We start from the raw sequence: 19,606 nt of genomic DNA on the forward strand, positions 1-19,606 counted from the left end.
TATATGTATATGTATATGTATAGAGATATATAGATATAACCTATATCAGATTACCTGCTGTCTAGGGGAGGGGGGAGGGAGGGGTGGGAGGGAGAAAAATCTGAAATTGTAAAGCATGTATAAACAAAAGTTGAGAACTATCTTTACATGTAATGGAAAAAATAAAATACCTCATACATTAAAAAAAAAAAGAAAGATGCAGCCTATAGAAAGTTTCTTTAGTGACAAGGAAGATTGAGGTACACCCTCAGAAGAGGATAGGAATGTCAGGGCTCCTACATCCAAAGCTTCCAAGAAAAATATGAATTGATCTCAGGGCATAGAGGCACTTAAAAAGGACTTTGAAGAGAAAGTAAGAAAGGTAAAAGAAAAAATGGAAAGAAAAATGAGAGTGATGCAGGAAAAGTCATGAAAAAAAAAAGTCAACAGCTTGAAAAGTCAAATGGAAAAGCTCTCTGAAAAAAATAACTGCCTAAGAATTAGGATTGAACAAATGGGAGCTAGTGACTTTATGAGAAACCAAGACACAATAAAACAAATCCAAATGAATAAAAAAATAGAGGGCAATGTGAAATATCTTCTTGAAAGAACAGCTGACCTAGAAAATAGATCCAGTAGAGATCATTTGAAAATTATTGGACTACCTGAAAAGCATGATCAAAATAAGAGCTTTGACATCATCTTCCAAGAGATTATCAGGGAAAATTGCTTTGATATTCTAGAAACAGAAGGTAAAATAGAAATTGAAAGAATCCACTGATTACCTCCTGAAATATCCCCAAATGAAAACCTCCAGGAAAATTACAGCCAAATTCCAGAGCTTCCAGGTCAAGGAGAAAATATTGCAAGCAGCCAGAAAGAAACTATTCAAGTACTGTGGAGTCACAGTCAGGATAGCACAAGATCTAGCAGCTTCTACATTAAAAGATTAGAGGGCATGGAATATGATATTCCAGAGGACAAAGGAATTGGGATTACGATCAAGAATCACCTACCCAGCAACTGTGTATAATCATTCAGGGGAAAAAATAGGACTTCAATGAAAAAGGTATTCACGATGAAAAGACCGGAATAGAAAATTTTCAAATGCAAGACCCTAGAGAAGCATAAAAAGATAAACAGGAAAAAGAAATCAAGAGGGATGTTAAAGGTTAAACTATTTACATTCCTATATGGGAAAATGATGTCTAACTTATAAGAACTTTTTCAGTATCAGGGTAGATGACAGGAATAAATTTAGATAGAGGGCATGGGAGGAATTGATTATGAAGGGATGATATCTATAAAGCATTTATTTTTTATAATTTTTTTTTTTTGGTGTGGCGGTTGGGGTTGGGTGACATGCCCAGGGTCAAGCAGTGGGTGAAGGTCTTATGTCTGAGGCTGGATCTGGGCTTGGGTCCTCCTGGGTCTAGGGTGGGTACTTTGTCCACTGTGTCACCTAGCTGCCCCCATGATGACATCTTTTGGGTAAAATTGATGGGTGAGAGGATTGTACTGGGTGATGGGGAAGGGGAGGGATAGAATGGGGTGAAATCCCACATGAAAGAAGCAGGAAAGGGCTTATGGAGTGGAGGGAGAGATGGGGGAGGAACAAGGTAGTGAATGAGCCTTACATTCATCAGAATTGGCTCAAAGACCTTAATTTCATCGGAGTTGACGCAAGGAGGAAACAACATACACACTCAATTGGGTAGAATAATCTATCTAACATGCAGGAGGGTAGGAGGGGAAGGGGATAAGGAGGGAGAGATGAAAGAAGGGAGGGCAGATTGGGGAGGGGGCAGTCAGAAGTAAAACACTTTTGAGGAGGGATAGGGTGAAAGAAGATAGAAAATTGAGTAAATATAGGGAAAGGAGTAGGATAGAGGGAAACAGTTAACAATAGTAACTGAAAAAATTTTGAAGCAGAGGCAAGATTAATGTAAGAGGATGAAAATAATGATGAAGATTGATCCAATGATGGATTGATGATGTTGAGGATTGATTGATGATGATAAAACATATGGTACTTATTTTGCTGGGCTACTGTGAAGAAAATTCTTTGTCAGGTATAAGGTACAACATAAATGTTGTTGTTACAAGAATCAACCTCATGGGTTTATTGTAAGGAAATCTCTCTTTAAAGTACTATATAAATGTAGTTTACTATTTAAAAAAATGCTGAGCAGGATGCTATCAGAAAAACTGCATGAGCTGATACAACATGAAATGTACTGTATACAAAATAACAGCAATACTGCAAGATGATCTGCTGTGAATGACTTGGTTATTTTCAGCAATGCAATGATCCAAGACAACTCTGAAGGTCTTATGAACTGATGGTTTCTGAATACAGATTTTTTTTTGGTTAGTTCCTTTATCTGAAGTTTTGTTTTTGTCTGTTTTATTTCACAACCTGGCTAATGTGGAAATGTTTTGCATGATTGCTCATGCATAGCTTTTATTGAATTGTTTGACTTCTTGGGGGGGGGGGGCAGGGAGGGAGGAAGAGAATTTGGAACACAAAGATTAAAAAAAATTGATGTCAAAATCTGTATTTACATGTAATTTGGGAAAATAAAATTCTAAATAATTTTTTAAAGTGGCATAATGATGTCAAACAAGATGCACAAATGGAGGAGGAAGGCCTGTCATATGGTGAGGGATAATTGATAGACAGTCTACATACTCTTCTGGTACCATATAATATTTAGATATCAACAGTTAAGGACCTCTGCACATTTAGTGGACCTCCAATGAAAAAGTTATGGGGAGTACATGAACGAAAGTCACATAGGACAAGAATGTAAGGATGGGCTGTCATCTGTACAGCCGGAAGGAGTATCCAGAGATGAACGCATAGATTCCTGTAAGTTGAAAACTCTATCTTCTTTTGATATAATGCATGAAATTTGTTCCTTAAAGGATTAAATAAAAGAGAATTACTTTTGAATTCATATAAATTAAATTCAGGAAATGAAAATTTGCTACTATGATAGGAATTCAATTTTTAAGCTGTCCCATGCTCAAGGCTGGTCATTGTCTGGTACTTCATCTTCCCTTGAGCAATTTATGATATGTGCCTTCAAGAACTCTCAACAAATGTAATCTCCTCTTTATCTAAAGTTGTTAATATGTTCTGCAGCAGGTATGTAGGAAAAATGTTCTTCTGAAGACAGTTGGTTCCACAAGGACACAGCTGAGCCACAGGGTCATACAGACAACCAGAACCACATATGTAGGGACTGAGCAAGCTACAGCGTGGGTCTGTGGTGGAGAATAATTCTATTTTTTTTGGCAGGGCAATGAGGGTTAAGTGACTTGCCCCAAGGTCACACAGCTAGTAAGTGTCAAGTATCTGAGGCCGGATTTGAACTCAGGTCCTCCTGAATCCAGGGCTGGTACTTTGTTTACTGTGCTACCGCTAGGTTGTAATTCTATTTTAAATGTATTAGGTGGGCAATGTCACACAACACTGTATTTGCTGGCGACTTTTAGAGTCTTGCAAATAGGCTGTAAAATATGAAATATTTTACTGTTGTTCTCCTTTCTACAGAAGTGTTAAAATCCTACCAATTATTTCTGTAATTGAGGTTAACGGCATAGATGGCATTAGAGGGGAGAAAATCAGTAATAAGTTTGGGAAATAATGGGTCACTGAACTACTATTGTCTTCCTAACTCCTGTTGAGAATATAATGTAGGCAACTCAATAAAAACTTAACTAAGGCAGAAGGCCAAAACTTTTCCCTTCTCTACATAACATTTGAATCAAAGAATCTTAGAATTGGAAGGGATATTAGCAATCATCCAAACCAAAGCATCCTTGAATCACAAATCCTATCTACGATGTATTTGACGATTTATCTAACCTCACCTTAAACATGTTTTAGTGACCAAGAACTCATATATCCCCTATTCTCACTACTCCATGACAAAGTTCTTCCTTCTTGGAGCTTGCTAGCTCAAACCCTCTGCAGCTACTACATAGTAAATCTAATTCTTTTTCTAGATGACAATCAGCATTCCTATATTTTCTCTGGGCTAAACATCTCTTAATTTGTTTGAATGCTTCACAGATTAAATGATCTGTATTAATGCAGTCTAAGATCACATTAATATTTTTGGCAATCAGATCATGGAGCTGGTTTTTATAATCAAGTCAACAAAGGCCTGAAGTTTTTTTTTCACACCCCCCCCCCTCCACCCCAGGAATTATTGCTATGCCACATATTCCCTCATCCTGGATTCATAGATTTTTTGGAACCTATTTGAACTTTACTTTTGTTCCTATTAAATTTAATCTTATTAGCTCCAGTTCACAATTTTAGCTTATCAAGATCTTTATCTAATCAGGCTATCATCCTATCTCTCCTTCCTTTCTTAAACTCCTAGAAACTCCTGTCTATATGCCTTACTTCCACTTCTTCCCTTATTCACTCCTTTCACTTTTTTTCTGGATTTTCAAAACTTTGTATTCCAAATTCTCATCCTTCCTTCCTATTCCCCCTTTAAGCACTCAAGCAATTCAATAAAAGTTATATATGTGCAGTTGTGCAAAACATAGCAGACAAAAAACTTTAGAAAAGGGTACTAATAACAACAATAACAAAATATACTTCCATATGTATTCAGGTACCATCAGTTCTTTCTCTGTAGATGGACTGCATTTTTCCTAAGTCCTTCAGAGTTTTTTTGGATCATTGCATTGCTGAAAATAAGTCATTCACAGCAGATCATCTTACAATATTGCTGTTATTTTGTATACAGTATTATTTTTTTGGGGGGGGTGTGGGGTAATGAGGGTTAAGCGACTTGCCCAGGGTCACACAGCCAGTTAAGTATCAAGTGTCTGAAGTCAGATTTGAACTCAGGTCCTTCTGAATCTAAGGCCGGTGCTTTATCCACTGTGCCACCTACTTCTTAAACTTTTTAAAAAACGAAACTTTTATTTCTAATATTACCAATGATTTTTTTTGGTTGTTTTTGTTTTTTTGGTGAGGCAATTGGGGTTAAGTGACTTGCCCAGGGTCACACAGCTAGTAATTGTTCAGTGTCTGAGGCCGGATTTGAACTCGGGTCCTTCTGAATCCAGGGCCGGTGCTCTATCCACTGTACCACCTAGCTGCCCCACCAATGATTTAAAAAAAAATATTCTGAAAATATGTTTTGTTTGAATTTTAACAGGTTTATATGTTCAAACTAGGTTAACAAACTTAACACATATGATATTATTTTGCCTGTATAAATACATAATGTTATAGTAGGTCTTTATACACAGTGAAACACTATCAAAAGAATGGCTTTCTAAAACTAAAAGGGGATAATAGAGTAATCTGAGGCAAAAAATGATAAAGGAGAAACCAAAAACAAATCTTAAGTTCTTCTGTCAATGAGCTAATGATTGTCCATACCCATTGTTTTCTTTCTCTCATGTTACCAATGATTTTTAAATTGCCAAATCCGATGGTGTTTTCTCAGTTCTCATCCATACTGACCTCAGTGCTTCCTTTAACATCACTGATTACACTTGCCTCTTGAATATTTCTCTTCTGGACACTCCTCTCTCAGTTTTGGTGAATACTAATCTCTCTTGACTCTCCAAACAGTCTTACTGATTCTTTTTAGTCTCCTTTGTTGGTTCATCATACATCTCACCACCTCTAAATGTTGGTGTTCTCCATGGATCTCAGTTGAGATTTCTTCTCTCTCTCCTACACTTTTTGTCACTGACCATATTATCACCTCTCATGTTTAATTATCACGTCTGTGCAAATGATTCAGACCTATATATCCAGCTTCAGTCTTTCTCCTGAGCTCCTGTCCTCTATCACCAGTTGCCTATCACATATTTCAAAGTGGATGTGCCAGAGACACCTCAAACTCAACATTTCCAGCCCCTGGAAACCCACCCATTTCTATCTCCACAACTTAGTATATTCAACCCCCTTTCTCTACTCCCTCAATTAACACCTTAGTTTAGGCCCTTATCACCCTAGTTCTAAATTACTGCAATAGCTTTTTAATTGGTCCCCCTGCCTTCTTTAGTCAATTCTACACAGGGTAGTCAAAGTAATTTTCCTTAAGTACAGATTATCCCACTGATAATCAAAGTTCAATGGCTCTCTACTGCTTCTAGGATAAAGCATGTTTGGCTTTTAAAGCCCTTCACAACTTGCTTGAACTTATCTTTAGAAGCCTTATTATACTTCATTCTATCCCTCTGCAAACTAGAAGGGACTGGCCTTCTTAAAGTTTGTCACACATATCACTTTCTATCTCCTATTTCTGTGCCTTTGCTGTTACCCCTGGCCTGAATGCACTCCCTCCTTACTTGTGCCTCCCTAAATCATTCACTTCCTTTAAGACTCAGCACATGAAGCCTTTCCTGATTCTCTCAACTATGTAGTACCTGATTGTACTAATTTTATGTTTATTTTGTATTTATTCTGTATATACTTGTATGTGAATATGGGTGTGTGTGTGTGTGTGTGTGTGTGTGTGTGTGTGTGTGTGTGATCTTCTCCCATAGAATGTAAGCTTTAGTCTAGGCACTGATTCATCTTCTTTGTATTCCTATCTTCAGTGCTAAGTCCAGTGTCTTGTATATAAAAGGCCATTACTAAATGTTTGATGATTGTCTGACGAATGGATTCTGATTCTGTCTAGTGCAGTAGCTGTGATGATCAAGTTTGGGTCATTTGTGCATCTGAGAAGCATTTGAGATGGTGTATAAAGCTAAACCTGAGGGAAACAAAATGTGGTATTTTAAAAGAATCTCTAAAGAATGAATTTCTTGTATCACTCAAAAAACAAGCTTTCATGAAGTAAGATTTAGTAAATGACCTTCTTACTTTTAAAAAAAGGTAAAATCTCTATTTGGAAAGCATTTTTAGAAATAACTGATTCATCACAGAATGTCACAAGGCCATAGGACAAAATGACAGAATAATCCTGTTTTTAAGGAGCTTACAGTGGGTATCTCTGAGCCTATTATATAGTCAAATTCCCGTAAATAAGTAAGGTATGTTGGCTAGTTGTAGGATAACAAGTTTAGAGTCCAAAGGGACCTTGAAGTGCATTCCCTCATTTTACATATGAGGAATGTGAAGTCCAGAGAGATTAAGTGATTTGTCCAAGGGGATCACACAGTAATTGGCAAATAAAGAATGTGAACCTAAGGTCTCTGTCTCAACATCCAGTGCTCATAGCATGAACAGATGAGAAAACGAACTGTCAGCTGAATTTATTAGTATAAAAGTTTCTTTTTGAAGAGGTTTTTCATTATATGAAATATAACAAAGCACTGACAGCAATACAGCACAATAACACACTTACAAACCTGTTTAAGGGATCAAAAGGGGAAAAAAAGCATTCTTTCCTTTTCTGGGGCTTCAGCCAATGCCAGAGAAGCATACAGGACATATTAAAATCTATATGGAAGTGAATATAAGAAATAATGACATGATCTTTCAAAATCATTGTAAGAAAACTTCAAGAACCTACCTGCTTTCCAGAGAGCAGTCCTCTGTTCATTGTTTGAATTAAATGCCTTGGCAAATCTATGGGATTCTAACAAACAGTCCAGTAACTTAAAAAGTTGTTGTGAGGTTAAAAAGCGGTACATTCCTTGGTCTTGAGTATCAACTCTAACATCAAAGTCCACTGCATCTCTCTTTCAAAGACCAAAACAATAACAAAAACAAAAAAAATTCATCAGTAAATTTCAAACTCATTCTTCAGTACATACTGTTTTCACTATCTTCCAGCGTATAGAAAATATTCATCAATAATTTCAGTGATTAAAAATGTACACCACTTTTATTGCTTTGTAAATTTCACTTTCAAGAAACATATCCTCTGAAGAAGGTCCTGTCATTAGTTTTTTGGCTCCCTTTCCCCAAACACACAACATCCTGGGATATATATATATAAAAGATTTACACTGATAGAAGAGAAGCAATTACTTTACACAACTACATGATATGTTTTAATATCCCTAGAACCTATCAAAGCTATCTGGGAAGAATTTAAATTAATTTAATAGCTTCTTTGATTACTAATTAAAAAATAAGAAATTAACCTATAAGAAATTAAACATTAAAACAGAAATTTTAGTTTGTTAAAAATTAACTAAAGTCATATATATTAGTGCGTACATATGTGTGTATATACATATATAAACTCAGTCAACAAGCATTTATTAAGCACTTCTTATGTGTTAGGTACTATTAAGTACTGGAGAAAGAAAAGCAAAAATACAGATGACATACAAATATCTATATACATACAAGATATAAATAGTGTAAATAGGAGATAATCTTAGAGCAAAGGCATTAGCATAGGGTGTGTGTGTGTGTGTGTGTGTGTGTGTGTGTCTGTCTGTCTGTCTGTCTGTCTAACTTTAGGTCTACCAGGAAGCCTAAGAAACAAAGAATCAGAGGTGAGAAAGGAGAGCACTGCAGGGATGGAAGGACAATCAGGCCAGTGTAGGTGCATCACAGACTATATGAAGGGGAATAAAGAGTTAAGATGACTAGAAAGGCAAAAAAAATCCAAGGCTATGAAGAGCTTTAAATGCAAAACAGAACATTTTCTGTTTATCTTGGCAGTATTTAGGTAGCCATTGGAATGTATGAATTAGGGAGGGAGGGTGACATCTGTGCCTTAGGACAATCACTTTGGCAGCTGAGTGGAGATTGGAGTGGGGAGAAACTTGAGGCCTGGAGACCAACCAGAAGGCTAGTGCAGTAGCACAGATTGAGAGGTGACAAGGACCTGTATACTGTGTACTGGTTGTGGAAGCAAAGAGAAAGAGATGATTTGAAGGTAGAAATGAGAACAGTTGACAACAGACTGGATATGTGAGGCAAGTACAAGTGAGGAGGTGAGAATGACACTGGATTGTAAGCCATGGTGACTGGGATGATTCCAGTGGTGCCCTCAGCAGTACCAGGGAAGTAGGGAAGAAGCGGGGAGGAAGGACAGGTGAGCTCCAAAGATCTGGAATAATCTGTATAGCTGATCATAATTTCTAAGATTCAGTTCAAATTCCACTTTTCTGCAGAAGGTTTTCCCAGCTCTTTCCTTCTTTCTGAGATCACCCCTCATCTCCTATATATATTTCATACCACACAGTCATTTCCATACTCTCTCCCCATGAGACCATGAGCTCCTTCACAGCTGTGGCATTTCTGGCTTTTCTGTTGTTGTTTCCTCAGCACTTAGTGCAGTGCTCGCCACATAGTAATAAGTGCTTAATAAATACTTGTTGAGCAAAAAAACCTTACATATCAACATCATAAAGCTAGATTAAAAACTCTTCCAAATATCAGCAAGGAGGTAAAGATGAAAGCTTTCATACTTCCAGTTACCTGTGCTGCTGCAAGGTTTTCTGCATCTTCCTTTTTACTAGTTGCTGGGAAAAACACGATGTTGTCTATAGTTTGGATGAGTTCTAGCTGTACAACACACTTAATCAATAGGGCAGCAAACAATTTCTGTTCTGGAAATTCTGTAAGGGAAAACCCATGACCCACACAGAAAAAATTATTTTCATAGTACAAAAATACAAGAAAAATTTTATGACATAAGAAAATATAGCCATGGAATAATGAAGAAAATATTCAGCCTCATCCTGGTACCACAAAGGGTCACCACTGAATGCTGCACTATGTATCGATATACTATGGTACTAACTAGTACAGAAAAACTGCATATTATTTATTAAAGTGGGACAGAAGAGACTGAAGGACTAGGTAGACCAAACCCAAATATATTATCATTTTACAAAGTTTATCATAGAAGACAGTCCAATTGAAAATGTATGACATGATCAAGTAACTAAAGTCTTTAATAGACTATATTATATGAAGTCTATTATCAGTATTTAAAAAAAAATCTCTAAAATCCCACTCAGCTGTCTCATCATACATAATGAGGTGTCCTTAGACTTTCAAAAGTTGTTAGCTGAGTGCAAACTCTTTCTTGAGGATCAGTTTAGTTAAACTGAAGAACAATCATCATGAAAAATAGCGTCCAAGTGATGAATTTTTTTTGCACTAAGCAACTTGCAGAATTATCTACTAAAACACGCACTATTTATACTGGTGGAGGATTTACTTACATAATAAGATCATAGGTCTTTTAAAGCATTGTACTACAGAACATACCTTCCAGTTCTTGGTAACAAAAAGTTATACTACAAAAAAGGGTAAAATTGGTATAGAAGAATGCTCCATACTAGAGATTTCTCAATCTTTATTTTCAGTAACTATAACTAATGAATTTTATGCCAGGAACAACACAAACCATTTAGGGAAAGGGGCATTAAACATACCTTCAAATCAGTTTCTATGGGAGGTGTAGGGAGAGGGAGCAGGAAGGCACTGTCAGCTTGGCCAAAGATGCCCTTGCTGCCTGCCACCCATCACCCATAAACAGTGGAGGACAAAAGCACATAAGAATAGATTCCTTTTCCCTTTCATGAGGGGAGGAGAAACATATATATGAACTATAAATGTCAATGGAGAAAAGTATCCACTTAGCCTGGATTACCATGTATGCTTGAAGCACCTACTCCCAACTCAGAAGCTCCTAGTCATTTGTCAACTTTTGCTTGGGAGTGAGCCTTTCCCACCATTATGAAACATGAACGGGAAGAAAAGTGCCCTGGTTTCCACAAATCAGAAAAGTACGGGGCCTGGAGGGAAAAGATAGGTGGACAGGGAAAGATATCAGACTGTCCTCCTTCCACAATGGCCAAGAGTTTAAGGGAATTGCCCACAATCACACAGGTATTAAGTGGAAAAGCTAAGATTCAGGCTCTCTCACTGCAAGTACACTCCTCTGCCCACTGTGTCATGCTGTCTCTCAAATGTAGGCTTTTAATACATATCAGGCCACACATATGGGTCTATTGAATCTTCTGTGTCAGTAATTTCCTGAGCTTTGCCTTTCTGAAAGAAATACCAACAAAAGAGAGATTCTCCAGGGTAGGCAGAGAAAGAAGGACATAGTGATTAAAATGAGAGGTTCCTTAGTGAAAGAAAATAGTATTCCAGTCCCCGAAGTTTTAAGATGGTATGTGGGTAATTTAATTGTCAAAGCCTATTTTTGGGAGGGGAGGGGCAATGAGGGTTAAGTGACTTGCCCAGGGTCACACAGCTAGTAAGTGTCAAGTGTCTGAGGCTGGATTTTAACTCAGGTCTTCCTGAATCCAGGGCTGGTGCTTCATCCACTGTGCCACCTAGCTGCCCCCTGTCAAAGCCTATTAAAAATAGTGAGGATCTAACAGAGTGGCAAATATAGCAAAAATGGAAAATATTGGATATTGGAGGGGATGTGGGAAAACTGGGATGCTAACCCATTGTTGGTGGAGTTGTGAAAAGATCCAACCAATCTGGAAATCAATTTGGAACTATGCCCGAAGGGCTACGGAACTGTGCATACCCTTTGATCCAGCAATACCACTGCTAGGTTTATATCCCAAAGACATCCCCCAAAAGAGAAAAAGACCTATTTGTACAAAAATACTTAAAGCAACTCCTTTTGTGGTGGCTAAGAATTGGAAATCAGAGGAATGCCCATTAACTGAGAAATGGCTAAACAAGCTGTGGTATATGATGGTGAGGGAATATTATTGTGCTATAAGAAATGACAAGCAGGATGACTTCAGAAAGGCCTGTAAAGACTTATACGAACTGATGTACAGTGAAGTGAGCAAAACCAAGAGAACGTTATGCACAGAGACAGCAATACTGCTGGATGAAGAACTGTGAATGACTTAACTATTCTCAGTAATACAATGATCCAAGACAATCTCAAAGGACTATTGATGAAACATACTACTCACCTCCATAGAAAGAAGTGATATTGATAGAACACAGACTGAAGCATGCTATTTTTCACTTTCTTTTTTTTATTTTATTCAAGTTTTTCTCACAGAATGACTAATGTGGTAATGGTTTACATAATTACACATGTATGGCCCATATTTGATTGTTTGCCACCTCAGTGAGGTGGGAGGAGAGGGAGGGATAAAAATTGGAACTCAAAACTATAAATAAAAATGTTTGTTATTTAAAAAAACACAGTGAGGGTTAAAGATATGTTTGAAGGGTCTAAAACAAAACTAAGGAAATAAGTATCCCTATGCCACTTGACAAATATCTCAGGTCAATATTTTCCCTAAGGGGCACAGTATGGGTTTTACCAAGTGAGAATACCCTGCTACCAATCTAAAGACTGAAGAGGTGGGGCAGCTAGGTGGCGCAGTGGATAAAGCACCGGCCCTGGATTCAGGAGTACCTGGGTTCAAATCCGGCCTCAGACACTTGACATTGACTAGCTGTGTGACCCTGGGCAAGTCACTTAACCCCCATTGCCCCACAAAACCAAAACAAAAAACAACAACAACAAAAAGACTGAAGAAGTGTCAGAGACACAGACAAATCAAAAGGAGTTTGGGAATAAGGGAAAGAGGTTATGTGACAGTGGATTTCATGTTGAAGAACACTTAGAGAAACAAAATTTGACTCAGTCAAGGGGGGAGTAGAACAGAGAACAGGACTTCTCTTGGCATGTATGGATTAGCACTCAGATTTGATAATGTGCCATAAAATTATATGGGATATGAACACACCAGGAACCAAAAAGATGATGAAAGGTTGGAAAAACTGAGATGAATGTAATAGGAATAAATATAAAATTTTACATCTTATTTTAAAAAAATCATCTTTGCTAGTAGAAGATGGGGGAAGACTCACCTAGAAGTAGTAGTTCACTTGAAAAAGATGGGGAGGGGGGTGTTAGTGGACTATAAATTTAATAGAAATTAATAATGGGCCATGGCAGGCAAAAAGCTAATGAGATCTTAGGCTTTATGAAGAAAAATGCAGGGTTTAGATTAGGGGATAATATTCCTGTTATATTTGGCCCTGGTCAGACAATATGCCGAACATTGTGTTCAGTTCTGGGTGTTAAATCATAAAATATTTTACAAAATTCTTATTTCTCATGTTGCTTAGCATACTTCGTATGCTGTAGCAATTCATAAGATCATAATCTTGGAGCTGGAAGGAACTTTAGGGGCCATCTAGTACAACCCCTTCATTTTACAGATGAGAAAACTGAGGCACAAAGCTGTTGACTGACTTGTCCAGGGTCACCTAGCTAATAAGTATCTGAGATGAGCTTTGAATTTAGGAATTCCTAATTCCAGGTCCAGAGTTCCATCTACTCTGTCATGTTGTCTCTAACAATTCAACAGATTTTTGCAAATTTGGGTGAACAGTACTAAAATTTCATATTATGCAGCATATCAATTATAACCATCGATAAAAATAAACGCATAAAATTTTATTCTATTTTAGAAAAATTTTACTTTCTTAACCCATACTCTTTATTAACTATTACATGTGAGAAGATGACACTTTTAAATTTAAGAAATAACTTACTTGGGGCACCTAGTTGGTGCAGTGGATAAACCATCGGCCCTGGATTCAGGAGGACCTGAGTTCAAATCCAGCCTCAGACACATGACACTTAACTAGGTATGGGACCCTGGGGAAGGCACTTAACCCTCATTTCCCCGAAAAAAAAAATTAATAATAACTTACTTGCTGACAGCTTTGTTTTGTTGACTTCCTCATTCACAACAGACCCCACAGGGGACTGTGTCTGAAATCTGTTGTCTGCAGATCTCGGCTGGAGAGAGTCATGTATATCTACCGATTTCTGTGATATTGTATCCTAAATAAAATAAAAAGTACATTCAAGGGCACTGAAATGACATTCACAGACAAGAGGACTTTTAGTAAGAGGCCTATCAAATCTGTGGTGGAGGAGTTCCTTCATTGCTCTTATGGCTTTCTAGCATTAACCTATCTGTTATGTTTCCAAGCCCCATTCTGATCCTAGCCTAGGATAACACAAGTGTCAGTTCTATGTCTATTGAGAAAGCGACTTTTAAAAAATAGCCAACCTGATACAGACCACCCACAGAAAATATTCCTGTCTATGGTCTCTTTTCTTATTACTAATACACAGCTTATTTGGCCTTTCTTGAACCATCATTTGCTCTGTGCTGAGGTAACAGGTGATACTTCTAACACCAATAAAGCTATAAAACAAAGTAACTACAAAGGTGAAGCGAATGCTCAAAAAAACCCCAACCCACTCTAAAGCCAAATCTGCACCAGTTTTTAGATTATCTTCCACATGAATGATTAGTATTAATAGGAATGTAGAACTAAATTGAACCAAATTTAATTATTTCTTGGGACAATTGTTTCTCAAGCCCTTTTAACAAACTTCCTGTTCAATTTCTCTTGGTACAAAAGCTTCTTTATTTTTGATTTTATTTTCACTTTGATTTCCATCAGAAGCACTAAAATTTAGCAAAATGACTCATTTTTTCCTCTGATGGTTTCAACAAGTAGTAACATGATTAATATGCCAGAAAAGGAAGGAAAGGGCCTATATGAGGGAGCCAGGTGGTGAAGTAGATACAGTGCTGGGTCTTGAGTCAGAAAGATCTGAGCTCAAATCCAGCCTCATACCCTTATTAGTTGTGTGACTTCGGGGAAATCACCTACTTAGCCTGTCTGCTTCAATTTACCCATCTAAAAATGAGGATAATAATAGCACCTACCTCCTAGGGCTGTTACGAGGGTAAATGAGATAATATATGTCAAAGCATTTTGCAAACCTTAAAGCACTTTATAAATGATGATAATGATTAAAATCAGGCCCTTAATATTAAACAGCTGAGTTTTTGATTTACAAGTGTCAAATGAGAAAAAAAAATCAAACAAATTAACTGGTAAAGAATTACTTATAAAATGGATGCACAAGGCTGTGATGGGCCTTTCTTTCCTAAAATAAATAATAATGACAAACCTCTCCTCTGTAAGTAGGAGTGGCAGGGAAGGGGCAGTTTTGTAAGTCGTCACATCATGGCTCACCAGCTGGGCTGGGTCCGCTATGACCAGAGAGATGGAAGATTCTTGAGGCCAAGTCAGAGAGTCCTGGCCAGAAAAAAAAGTCCGATACTAAATCTGAAGATCTTGGCATTTGGAAAAGAGCACCACTTCTCATTTTTCAAGTTAATTCACATCCACTGTTAAGTGATTACTGTAGGTCAAGCCCTGTGCTAAGCCCTGGGGACACAAATACAAGCAGAAAAAAAAGACAGCCCGTGCCCCAGGTTTAATTCTAATGGGGGAAGACAACCAAAAAAAAAAAAAAAAGGAAGTTAAAGAGGATGGGCACAGGATGGAGAGGAAGGCAGGCAACTGGTAGAGTAGATAAGGCTATGAGAAAATTCAGAGGGCAGCCTGAAGAGGGATGAAGAAATGGATTCTCCTCTCTCTTTCCTCTCCCCTAATTGTTTCTCTTTCAGAGGCAATGAATTTTATCACTGAGCTGGCCAGGCACTTGGGGGCCAAGTTCAAAGATGACTTGTTCTTTCATCCAAAACCCATAAGGAATGACTGAGTCTTTTCGGTGAATCCCAATATACTTTCTGGATAGCCACCATTTCATTTCCTTTCATCCAATGGCTGGAAGTTTTGCATTCTTTCCAAATTGGATCAATCAGGTTGTTTGCTCTTACTACTTTGCTCTTGATTGTTTGATTAAAGAGATGTTCTCATTCAACAAAGATACTAGGACTACAGCATTTTGTTAGTTATTTTAAAAGAGGCAGGGTGACTCATTCAATGACTGATTCAACTACACACCATTCTTTTTTTTTTTCTTGGTGAGGCAATTGGGGTTAAGTGACTTGCCCAGGGTCACACAGCTTAGTGTTAAGTGTCTGAGGCCGGATTTGAACTCAGGTCCTCCTGAATCCAGGGCCGGTGCTCTATCCACTGTGCCACCTAGCTGCCCCTCGCACACCATTCTTAAACTTATATGTGGCCATGTTGTTTATCCCCAATAGAATATAAACTCCTTGAAAGTAAGGACTTTTCATTCTTATATTGCTTGCTAGCACAGTGCTTGACACATAGTAGAAGGTTAATAAAATACATGTTGACTGACGAAGAGCTGAATAACTAGGCTGGCAGTTTAATGGTCGGAAACTTTACCTTTTGGATGAAAGCTTAAATTCTGGAACATTCTTACTGAAACAACCAATATAAAATGAAAAAGTATGCCGTATCTCTACGCTCATACATGTCTATTATTTTAGAACTATATAATCAGGCATGTTTAGGTTAATTTACCTAATCCAAATAGGGTTTATCTCATTCTTTGCAGTCAGATCCCCAGAAGCTAGCACAGTGCCTCTCCCATAGTAGGAGCTTACTAAAGCTTGTAGATTGAAGGCTTAGGTAGATAATTTACAGTAATGGTTGACAATCTACCTTTTCCAATTACAGTGTAAATTTTGGAACACCCAGGTAGGAACAATGATAAAATGAAATAAGTATTTCGTATCTCTCTATACACCTATAAATTTCTATATTTTAGAATCAGAAATGACTAGGCTTATTAATCTAACCCAAACAGGTATTGTTTTATTCTTTGTATTCCTATTTCTAGTGCTTGATATGGTGCCTGGCATTGTAATAATGATAGTAATTAAAAATAAAGACAATGACAATAAGTAGCACTTATATAACACTTTAAGGTTTACAAAGGGCTTTATAAATATTATCTCTTTTTTTCCTACTACAGCCCTGGGAAGTAGATGCTATTATTATCATCACCACGAGGCCCAGAGATGTTAAGTGACTTACACAGTGTCACACAGTTTGTGTTTTTGGCCTGACTTGAACACCCAAAGTCCAATACTCTATCTAGAGTGCAACCTAGCAGCCTAATGTTAATAAGTGCATAGTAGGTACTTAATAAGTGATAACTGATTTCTTGATTTTAAAAGTATTTTCTTTCTTTGTGGGGCAATGAGGGTTAAGTGACTTGCCCAAGGTCACATAGCTAGTATCAGGTGTTTGCTGCCCCTAAAAGTATTTTCAAAGGAGAAATTAACATCAATTAAGATAAACAAAGATTTATATTCTCATATTACTGTAGTTAAGAATTTGATTCTTACATAAAATATTTTTTTCTTAAATGAGCGGGAAGAGGGCAGCTAGGTGATGCAATGGATAAAGCATGGCCCTGGATTCAGGACCTAAGTTCAAATCACAGCCTCAGTCACTTGACACTTACTAGCTGTGTGACTCTGGGCAAGTCACTTAACCCTCACTAACCTGCAAAAAAAGAGAGGGGGGTTGTTTGGTTCTTTTTTTTCTCCGTTTGTTTTTGGTAATAACTATTTGAATATATACCTTTACATATCCTTATGCTCCACTGGCTAACTGAATTAGAGAACTCAGAGCTGGAAGGGTCCTTACATTGACTTTACAAATGAGAAAACTGAGGTTCAGAAAGGGAATGATTTGTTCAAGGTTACAAAGGTTAAATAGTAGAATCAGGATTAAAACACAGGCTCTCTCATGCTAATGTTTCTTCTACCACACAATGTTGACAACCAGCCTCCTGGAACAGTTCTGAAGGCAGGGATCCTGCCTGGCCCTGGCCCTGATCACACCACAGAAATGTTCAGCAATGAAGAAGAGGCCTTTTAGTTTCCAACCAGAACAGACACAGGAGCGGGGTGGGGGTGGGGGGGGTGGTTTGTAGAGAAAAGAATAAAAATTATCTACAAGAGGCTAGTACTTCTGATGAAAGAAAAGAATGAACAATAAAGAAAAACAGAGATGGAAGGTGAGTACAAGGGACACTGAAGCAGATACAGCTGTAATCAGACAGTCTAACGACAAAAGAGAACGAGGACACAGAATGGCTTTGCACTTTGAGGGAGCAACCAAGAATGTAAAATAAAGCTATGATCAGGCATAGAGTGAAGTTAAAAAAGCATAACTGATACTTGTATTTTATGCTATAACACTTACCAACTGTTTTTCACTCATAGCAGATGGAGATGCTGGAGCAGTTTCTCCACTAGTCGGCCGCCAAGTCAGGAGCCTTCAAAATACCAGAAATATATACAACATGGCACATGACATGTCATATAGGTTTTGAGATAGGCAAATAAAAGCCCTAAGGCTTTTCTTTTAAAAATGATAATTAATCCTTACTAGTCATACTATTGTTAGACATTTTAAAGCAAGTAACTAGCTGGTAATCCTTCAAAACACATTTCTAAAAACCAATTAAACATCATTTTATTTAACATGTAATGTTGACATCAACTTTACACAACAGAAGAAATTTCCCTCAAACAGAAGGTAAACTTTTAAACTAATCCAAGTATTATTTAACACTTCAATGATCTGTAGTTTATTCTGTATGGAATACTTCCTCCACTAACACAAACTATAATTTCTCTTCAACTCAGAATTTGTTCTTCCAAAATTGTGGTGGCCAAAAGAAAATGCACTGCCCGGAAACCAACATGGTAATGAGCCCTTCTGAATTTAGCTAGGCTCATCCTTAGGGATTTAACAAAGGGATTTAAATAGATGATTTTACTTCCTTTGTCGGGGGTCTCTTGTTAAAGGGGCTACCAAAACAAAGTTAATCAAATCTTTTTTTCTGCATAGTCCCAACTCTCATATTGTATCTCAAAGATAAGGTCAAAATAAGTATATGATTTAGATATAAAGGGGGATAGCATAAGCAAATTAGGGAAGAATGGAAAAATTTACCTGTCAGACCTATGTATAAGGAGAGACTTTATGACCAAACAAGAGATAGGAGGTAAAATAGATGATTTTGAGTATATGAAATTAATAAAGGTTTTACACAAACAAAGCCAATGCAGCTAAAATTAGAAGGAAACTAAAAATCTGGGAAAATTATTTTTTACAAGTTTCTCTGATAAAGGCCTCACTTCTCAAACACATACGGAACTGAGCCAGATTTATAAAAATAAGCATCATTCCCCAATTGACAAATATTCATATATGAACAGGCAGTTTTCATATGGAAAAATCAAAGCTCTCAATGAAAAAATGATCTAAATCACTTTTGATTAGAGAAAGGAATATTAAAACAACTCAGGTACATTAATGCACTGTTGGTGGAGCTATAAACCATTCTGAAGAACAATCTGAAATTATGTCCAATGGGCTATAGAATTGCACATATCTCTTGACCCAGAAATACCACTACTAGGTCTGTATTCCAAAGAGATCAAAGAAAAAGGAAATGGATCTACATATACAAAAAAATATTTACAGCAGCTCTTTTTGTAGTGGCAAAGAATTGGAAATTGAGAGCATCAATTGGGTAAGAGCTGAACAAACTATTATATGACTGTAATGAAATTATATTTTGCTGTAAGAAATGACAAAAAGGATGGTTTCAGAAAAAATATGGAAATACTTATATGAGCTGATGCAAAGTGAAGTGAGCAGAATCAGAGCAATCTATACAGTAACAGTAATAAGGAAAATAAAATATGAAAGACTTAGCTACTTTAACTGATACAATGATCCAAGATAATTTCAAAGGACTCACAAAAACAAAAATGCTATGTATATCCAGAGAAAGAACTGGTGAACTCTGAGTATAGGTTGAAACATAGTTTTTCCATTTACTTTTTTGTTGTTGTTTTTTTTTTTTAGAAAACAACAACAATAACAACA

At 37.1% G+C, this 19,606-nt stretch overlaps 1 protein-coding gene across 1 annotated transcript in view; it reads right to left on the bottom strand.

Annotated features, from left to right (window-relative positions):
* The window catches only part of ARFGEF1 (ADP ribosylation factor guanine nucleotide exchange factor 1), a 171,509-nt gene that overhangs the window by 19,867 nt on the left and 132,036 nt on the right, over positions 1 to 19,606 (bottom strand). The window contains exons 33-36 of the mRNA XM_044004861.1: positions 17,909 to 17,981; positions 13,601 to 13,733; positions 9,356 to 9,495; positions 7,488 to 7,656 (exon numbers count right to left, since the gene is read on the bottom strand). Coding sequence (XP_043860796.1) covers positions 7,488 to 7,656; positions 9,356 to 9,495; positions 13,601 to 13,733; positions 17,909 to 17,981 — 515 coding nt within the window. The remainder of the gene's footprint in view (positions 1 to 7,487; positions 7,657 to 9,355; positions 9,496 to 13,600; positions 13,734 to 17,908; positions 17,982 to 19,606) is intronic.

The sequence above is a fragment of the Dromiciops gliroides genome, chromosome 1 (assembly GCF_019393635.1).
Source record: "Dromiciops gliroides isolate mDroGli1 chromosome 1, mDroGli1.pri, whole genome shotgun sequence".
NCBI classification, from domain to species: Eukaryota; Metazoa; Chordata; class Mammalia; order Microbiotheria; family Microbiotheriidae; genus Dromiciops; species Dromiciops gliroides.